The 9,257-nt window shown below is 37.0% G+C and overlaps 1 protein-coding gene across 1 annotated transcript in view; it reads right to left on the bottom strand.

The window, feature by feature from the left end:
* The window catches only part of LOC124253622 (trimeric intracellular cation channel type 1B.1-like), a 40,870-nt gene extending 32,198 nt beyond the window's left edge, over positions 1-8,672 (bottom strand). The window contains exon 1 of the mRNA XM_046687465.1: positions 8,448-8,672. Coding sequence (XP_046543421.1) covers positions 8,448-8,568 — 121 coding nt within the window. The 5' untranslated portion in view covers positions 8,569-8,672. The remainder of the gene's footprint in view (positions 1-8,447) is intronic.
* Between the last annotated feature and the right edge of the window lie 585 nt (positions 8,673-9,257).

Here is a 9,257-nt window from a genome sequence, read left to right on the forward strand (position 1 = left end):
AAAATCAGTAAGAGATTTCACATGAGCTTGAAAATGTTTCGCTATGACGTTCTTTTCGGTTTGGAGCCCTAAATGCTGCAGACTACCCGAAACATTGCCGAATACAACGGCAAATCATGAAGTACTTGTTGCTTTCATTGTTTTCCATTTTGTCCAATTACGCATGTTGGCATCAGACTCGCTATTTGTCAGTAGTGTGTGCCGTGAAAGTTGTTCTGTGTTCACATTGACAGATGCCATTCTAAGGCTATGGCCGAGTACCATAACTATTTCCAAAACCAAACACTGGGGAAACATACATTGTCCTGACAAGTATTTAATACTTCACCAGTTTTCGGGAATAACTTATTCAAGCGTCGCTGAATATTATCTCTGCTCTCGACCAGGCTGGGATTTTGTGTGGAGACTTGCTACGTTATTAATGAAAACTAGGATCCTACATTTTTTTCAACAAAATAACTCCAGTGTAATTTTTGTAGCAGATAATTTCTATTTTCCCCCGTCTGAAGCATAATTATTGTGTTTTTAAATCCCAGACACCCTACAGTCACCCATTTGACACAAAAGGAACTACAATCACATTGCAAAAAATATAATTCTTAGGAACTGGTCATATACTTATAGGGGTGGGTTTGCTGGTTGGAACTGTATCACATTTTGCTGTCAAATAGTATTCTTGTTAAATGATATGGTATATTTTTAAATTTATTTTGAACTCAAGCGGTGCCTCTGTTTCACTTGATTTTTCTTATTCATCTTCACTGGAAGATTGTCTTGCAAGATTTAAAATCGAATCATATTGATACGGTCTAACATCCATTTCAGAAATGACATCAGGAACACCTTTTACTGCTTCAGAATCCATGGACACTGTTAGGTTGTGAGGTAAAATCAAAGAGGCAGCCATCAGCAACAGGGACATGTGACGTCATGTCACGTGATACCCCCTCTGCTCATTAACTGTCAGGTGTTTCCGTAAAAGGTGGAAATACGTGTACGTCTTTTTGTGTTTTTATTGCTATTTTACAAACTTTTTGTTCAATTTTAATCCCGGAAGGTGACTTTTAGAATATCCTTTACAATATATAAAAAGTTTTGTTTTCGTTCGGATTCTCCTTTAAGGTTACACACACAAAATATTTACACAAAAAATGTCTTTATTCAAAGGCTGGATCTAAAATATGTTCAGGACTGTTTTTGTTGGTAATCCATCAATAAATGTATCACCACTGATGTGAAATATTGGGATTTGTTTGGGCCTTATATATTTTTTCATTTCTGCTCATAATTGATTCTTCAATACATATTGATAATCGATCTTGATCTATACTTAGTTTAAGATTATCAATTTCTATGAGGTATCTCAATAGCCAGCCCTAGTACTGATAGGACAAGCGTATAATGATAGGAGCTTTGTGTATATGGGATAAACATGCCTATTAAATCATCAACTACAAAGTGCATGGTATGGATCCTTGAACATCATAACCACTACAACTAATTCTACCCGTGAAGATCCGAGTTAGAATTGATCCTCAGTAACCCATGCTTGTCGTATAAGGCGACTAACGGGATCGACTGGTCAGGCTCGCTGACTTGGTTGACACATGTCATTGTATCCCAGTTGCGTAGATCAATGCTCATGCTGTTCATCACTGGATTGTCTGGTCCAGACTCGAATATTTACACACCGCTGCCATATAGCTGGAATATTGCTGGGTTCGGCGTAAAACTAAACTCACTCACTCACTCCTGCCCCTGAGTTGGGTAAATAATTGGCAATTGTGTACTAGTGATAGTTAAAAATTTAATGAGAGGGGTGTGGTGAAGTAGGAATTAATGTTGCATTCGAGATTCTTTCGATTATGTGGCAGTGTACATGCTTGCATGTGGGATGTATGAACTGTATGGACTTTTATTGTGTATCCCACTGCAATACCATGCAATAGATTAACATTTCAACTAATTAAACTGACTCAAAGCTGATAGTCCTTGTTTCATCTTCTTGAAGCTGAACACCAAGGCAGTTTAATTATGGAAACAAGTGTCACTCCAAGCAGATTGTCTATGCTCTAAACTACTGAGGCAGTCCCAAATTTTGATGGTTTCAGATGATTAGAAACAGCTCATTTTATATTGTTTAGTTTGCTCATGTTTGTGTTAAATCAGCATTTCTTTTCTGTAAAGGTTCCAATTATGCATGAGATTTCGGCCTTTGGAAATAACCTATTTTATTACCTCTTAACATCAATATCATCCCATATGGATAATGTAATCATGGCATCATCTTTAAGTTAAATAGAAAAGAAAATGCTCAAGAAATGACACTGTATTGAAAATGTTTGACCTGTTCAATTCATGCACAGTTGTTTACTTGTATCCATGGTTGGAAGAGAGCATAAAACATTCCTCATTAAAAATGAAAATACAGCCCTACCCACCCTCCACACTTTTGGGATAAACATGATAAATGAGCACTTAAAATTTCTAAACAGCCTAATTAAGAGGCCGATAAAAGGACAAGAAAAGCATCATAACTGTTAGCATATCAGTGGAAGGTATCGTAACAAGATAAAGTGTGACACAAGATACAAATATGACATAACAGTTATCCAGAAAACGTGTCATGTATTCATAACAGACCTCACCTGAGAAGCTTGATCAGGTTTCTCAGGTTTTATTACAAGCAAATTTCTGTTATGCAATAGCCGTAACTGACACTACAAATAGACATCATCAAGTTGCCATGTTGAATAACATGTAGTACAATATCCCTGTATAATGATTTAATAGTAGTTATAGCATCCTCAGGAGGTCTTACCAACGTCATGCGATACAACCATGACAACCATCACATGAAAATACCATGTGTGTTATTGGGTCCACATTTGACTCTTGGACAACTGCATAGTCATTCTTATTCATCATGATTAATACTGGTGAAACAGCAAGTTTGTTACAAACTAGCATGCTCAGACTTGGGCAATGTCTATTCCTGGAACAACCTGGGTGTTATCAAGACAGGGAACAAATAAACAAAGGGGTTTACATTGTATCTGTTAATGTAAAGTCCTTTTTAAAAGCATTTTGGCTTCTTGTTTAAGTTTAGCACCTGTAAACAACTTTGCATAAGAATAAATCATGACTACAACAAGGTTACAGAAAGATGGATGTTTTGATACTGGTAGATCAACACAGACAGAAGGTAAATTAATCAAGAACGTAAGTGACGCTGGTGCATGCCAATGTGTTATCTACTGGTGCAATGTGCAGTGTAATGGTGCATCTACCATCTTGGTGATACAGGCATCCTAGTGATACAGGATCCTATCAACACTGTACAACAGGACTGATCCTCAGCAATCCTTCTTTACAAGCAATTTATTGCAAGTCATTTCTTTGTGTGCTACTTTATTCTACCACATACGCATTACTGTATGGTGTGGTATTGTTGCCATTTAATCACTGTGTAAATAAAGAAACAGTTTTTCAGTCCGTCCAAAAAACCTGACCTCATGATAAATTCCTACTATTTGTCATGTTTATAAGTCAAATAAATCAAATATCATATGGACAATGTTTGGAGACTAAGTACTCATTCATTGTTTAATATCCCATTAATGTTTCTCTTACAAGAACTGTATCAGATATCAATAAACATGATTAACAGATGAATGTGCTGCCTTGACCGGCAGTTGGCATATAAGATACTGGAGTACAGTGTACACTACAGACATGCCTAGCATACAGTAACACAAACATTTCTACATATGTGACATACATACTCCAGTATTAAGCATGTGAGGTGTGAGGCATATCTTCAATGGGATCATGCAATGGGGTGCCCTTGGCACTCAGCCAAGTCTTGTCTAGACTGAAAAGTTAGGTCTCTTCTGAAACAACCCTTCTTTACTATCCATAACCTGGAGCTATCTCCACATCTAAAGTTACGACCCTCAGAACAATTAGTTTTACCCTACACTCCATTTTGACAAGTGACTCTATGACTTGTGTTGGAATGAATGACCTAAAGCAAACAATACCAGGGGATTAGATAGCCATGGGCAATGTAGAAAAACAATAAGCTTGACAGTAGTGGGATGTGTATGACTTGACAAGTTCCACACAAAATAGCTGCAAGGTATGTTCATCATACTGTTTAACTTATAGCTTCAACTTGAGAAATTGGTGGTGCAGATTGAGTGACACTTCCCTAGCTGACCCAGAAACAATGACAGGCACCTAAATGCAGACAACCAGTATGTTAAATCACTCACTCCTGGTCTTTACACAAAGTGAGACTCCACTGAATACATGCCATATACTGATGAATCACATTTACAAATACCAAGCTAACCTCTTCTTATAACTTTGATGAAACTAACACAGTTGCAATGACTGGTAAATACAACAAAGGACTTGTCTCATTCCAAGATGAAACATTTTACTAGCCTGAACATGGGTCTTAGCATCATTTTTCTTATGATTTTTGTGATTATCTGGACGATTTTAAGGTGAGCTTACTAGACGAGAGGCTTTGGACTAGTGGCAAATGTCACAGGCTGCTAGACATTCAGTCCTGACTCTGCCAACAAAAACAATTATACACTTCTGTAGAAAAGAAGATTAAATCAACACATACTACTAGTGTGTTTTGTTACAGACTAAACCATCAATGATATATACAAAGAATGAAAAATCAATGATTAAACTGACGTCCACTGCTCCACAACATAACCCTTTGGTAGGAACACAGAGAATGGCCTTGTCACATCATACCCATGGAGGTAGTCTGTCTCACAGTCCCTGAACCGCATTATTTGCCCTTCTGCCTCGTCCATTCTGCAATGCTAAAGCCCTAAACGAAGCAAGTCTAGATTTCCACAAGTTCCCTTTTCACGGGGGCTCCTTTTTAGTTTAAAAGGGATTGATAGTTTCTTTCAAAATCATATAGATTCAGAGACTAAACATTAGTCTACCCTAAAGGGAATCCAACCCAAGTCTATGACACATGGGCTTGTAACGCTAAAAACTGCCATCAAGGTATATACTGTCCCTGATGGGGTCTTAGTACTATATAAAAGGAGTACTAAGACCCCATCAGCTACAGAATATACCTTGATGGCAGTTTATAGCGTTACAAGCCCCTGTGTCCTCTGATATGGCACAACAAGCACTTCTTGCCACTCAGCTGAAGGTCGCTATGTCATGAAGTTGTAAACTTTCATGTTGACCCTAGCTCTTGCTTGAACACATGTCTCAACACAGTCATGAGTGTATGTGTACCATATTCACTCTAGTAATTGCACTAGGTGCTTTGAAAATTGATGAAAGGGAGCACTTACTAAATCCATTAACTGCAAGTAAAATTTGTTTTGAAGTTAAATTTGAGATAAAGAGATAGTGAACAAACTTTTAAGTGAAATGCCTTAGTATTGCCATAAGCAGCTTTATCTTTCAGTGATGTTATTTGAAAATGTAAAAAATAAAGGTCAAAATTCAAAATGATGCTAAAACCAGAACATATTGTTAACCCCCATTACCGGGGTTGCCATGGCAGCCATACTGAAAATCGAAAATTGAAACTCTTGAACGAATGAGCACATCATTACTTGATGGGAACAAGCACATGAAGATTCAGCTACACTGGTGCATTATCATGGTACTTTGTATGGTACAGTGTGGTTTTGATGGTGAAACGCCTTCTAAATGGTGTGCTGGTTGTTGTGGGTGATTAGTTCAGAAAAAAGTCTGAAGTCACAAGAAATTAATTACTATTTTATTTACTGGAACAGAATAACAATGTCTTACAAATAGTTTGGGTGACCGCAAAGAGTCGGTACAACCCTCTGAGCTGAGGGTTAGCGTTAACCTGTGTGTTAGTGAGTCTAACCCCTACTGCGTAACATTGTCATTTTCTAACTATTTATTTCAAGTTGAGACAATAAAAAGATCATAAATTCATTGATGATACAAAATGGGATGTGCCCTACAATAAATGAAATGACCAGACAGAGAGGGTGCTAACTGAACTGACACTAACTTTGTTCACACATTTACTGGATGCTTGGAAGAAGAATATGATATTGCAATAGACACTTTTGTATTGGGGTAAATCTTAATGAGCCTAAATTGAAGCATTAGCTTAGAGATGATGGTAGGTTTACTTTCCAAAACAGATTCAGGCAATTTCTTAAAATATATGGACATACCTTTTTATCTCATTGTCTCTCAGTGTGTCTTAGTGATGAGTTCTTGTTACCTTAGGCTAGGATTTATCTAGAAACCTCTTTTAAACTATGAACTCATAGCTTGAACCTTCTTGAATAGAATTTCTGTGACATGGGTTTTTATTACCTTAGACTGGTGTCTTTCTCTTGGCTATTACTGATCATGGTGGAACTAACATTTTACATTTATATTTTTGTAATATCTGATCCTAATATATTGCTTGTTGTGGTAATAATTAATCATTCAAGTTTGTATTAATTATTACTCTATGACAGCATGATGGCCAAGCAGGCCATGACATCATAAACTTCACATGACATTTAGTCAGATGAACTAAACAATATGTCTTTATCGACCTATGCACCCATCAAGGACAAAGGAGGGTATATATCTCAATGCAATAACTGATAAAAAAATATTATTTACATTTGTAAACAGTAATGAATTCTTGTACATAACCTGAAAATTAAAGGGTTATAGAGCTTGAAAATCTCTATAGGGGCAAACCTCAAAGACTGCAGAATTCCCCCTTGCCTATCCCTTCCCCAACACTCGATTTCGGAAAAACTGAATAGTGGTTAATCAATGATGCATCTAATGGATCCCCTGATCTCTGATCTGAGTAAATGCATTCCAGCTGGCCGTGTCATTAGTCAGCCATACTGAGGGATCAAGTGTCCAGCATCTAAATGGACACAGTCACTCCCACTGATGCCACACAAGCAGTTGTATGAATGGCCAAGCACATGGTGTACATCTGTAATTAGCACAACAATACAACCAACATCATACACTAATTTGTGATTCAGTTACCATTGTTAATGATTTGGGGCCATCTGTTTCTTTTGCAATGATGCAACGAGTAGATGATACATGTATATACAGAGAAAGATGATATTGATTTATTTAGGACAGTAGAATTGACTGCATTTATATAGTCTGTATCACAGTCACTGAACCACATTATTTTCCCTACTGCCAAGCCCTCTCTGTAATGCTAAAGCTCTAAATGAAGTAAGTCTAGATTTCCTCTGGTCTGAATCTCTGGTCTCCCTCAGGGCTGCTTGTCAATATATATGGATTTGTTTGTTACTATCAAAATTAATATACTCAGAGACTAAGCATTAGTCTAGCAATTATACTGCACTGTACTTATCAGAAGATTGGTCAGTCCAAGACATTTTCTTAGTATTGGTACTTTTGAAAAATCTTTCAAACCACAGAAAAAGTATTCACTTACATATAAGTGAATGGACAAATGATAAAAATGAGAAAAAACTATTAAATAATTTCTGTACCTTTCAAGAGTATTATGTTTGGCTGCCTTCTATATCTGTATGATTTACTCATCAATCATAATCATGATACTCAATCTTTTACTTATAATTAATTATTTCTTTATACAATGTATTACTATCATTCAAAAGCAGTATGCTCATTATCAATACTAACAAAATCGCCTGAAATATTAATTTGATTAAAAGTGAAAACAATACGCTCATTTAACATGTTGAACACAATCAAAATCAAAATCAAAATGGCCATGGTGACACGCTCAGAATACATGTATCACACATAGCAAATCTATAGTAAATCTGTAGTAGTTGCTACACCCATTACCTGTTTTAGTTCAACTTCAGCCCATATAAGGATAAAAAATAAAACAAATATTGATATCACACATCAATGTCTAAAAATATCAATAAGAAATAATCTTCAAAAACAAAATAGGATGCAATTGTATATCCCATCACTGAAATAGCAAAGGTTTTAAGACTATTTGAGAATAGTTATAACATGATGCGTTGAAAATATTGTGTGATCGTTCATGTCTGAATTTGGCATAAATATAATAATCAATACAATTTTTAAATAAAACATCTTTCCCAAAACAAGACCTAAAATAATCGTGATGAAAATTCTACTTTGAAAAATATTCCCATATGCAGAACATATTTTTATGCATACTGTTATTGTATCACCTGACTCAACCAATAAAAGTCAAGCCCATTGACTACAAGTCAAAACGCTAGCAGACGAATTTTCACTTCAAGGCGAGCTGTCAGGTCGGGATGCCAACCAAACATTGCAATCAGATATAAGAAAACATGTCAAATAGAAATGTATTAGCACGAAGAACACGTGCATTATGTTTTGGTGTCGGTTTCAGCGACTGCCAAAGATAGTTGTAGCAAGACAGAGCTCTGAATCCTCACCTTGCGGCATATCCTCTCGTACAGAACAGCACATTAGCACGTAATGTGCAATGTCGAAATAGGGGTACATTTTCAGTTTTGTAACCACCGTAGCAATATCCATGAATGTTTTTGGATCCATTGTTAACCACTCTAGCGCCAGTTTGATCGAAAATACGGGCCCACACGAAGGAGAAACCGGTGCTTCTTGGATGTCAAATTGACACTGGAGCCGGCGAACACTGATACAGCGCCTCTCCCTATTTATAAGTTCGATAACTCTTGTACTGTGCAGACCACTAGTGAAGCAATATTGCTCACGAAGAGTAAGGGCATTTTACTTTGTTGACACTTCGTTTAATACGTGATATGTCACGTTTGGAACATTATCGAAGTGAGTGAGTGAGTTTAGTTTTACGCCGAACCCAGCAATATTCCAGCTATATGGCATTTTACTTTGTTGACACTTCGTTTAATACGTGATATGTCACGTTTGGAACATTGTCGAAGTGAGTGAGTGAGTTTAGTTTTACGCCGAACCCAGCAATATTCCAGCTATATGGCGGCGGTCTGTAGATAATAGAGTCTGGACCAGACAATCCAGTGATCAACAGCATGAGCATCGATCTGCGCATTTGGGAACCGATGACATGTGTCAACCAAGTCAGCGAGCCTGACCACCCGATCCCGTTAGTCGCCTTTTACGACAAGCATAGTCGCCTTTTATGACAAGAATGGGTTGCTGAAGACCTATTCTACCCCGGATCTTCACGGGTTTCGTTGTCGAAGTTGAACAATTGCATACTATATAAACATATGTTCAGTCAATGT

The sequence above is a fragment of the Haliotis rubra genome, unplaced genomic scaffold, assembly GCF_003918875.1.
Source record: "Haliotis rubra isolate DU_JTF1 unplaced genomic scaffold, ASM391887v1 Scf10, whole genome shotgun sequence".
In the NCBI taxonomy this organism is placed as follows: Eukaryota; Metazoa; Mollusca; class Gastropoda; order Lepetellida; family Haliotidae; genus Haliotis; species Haliotis rubra.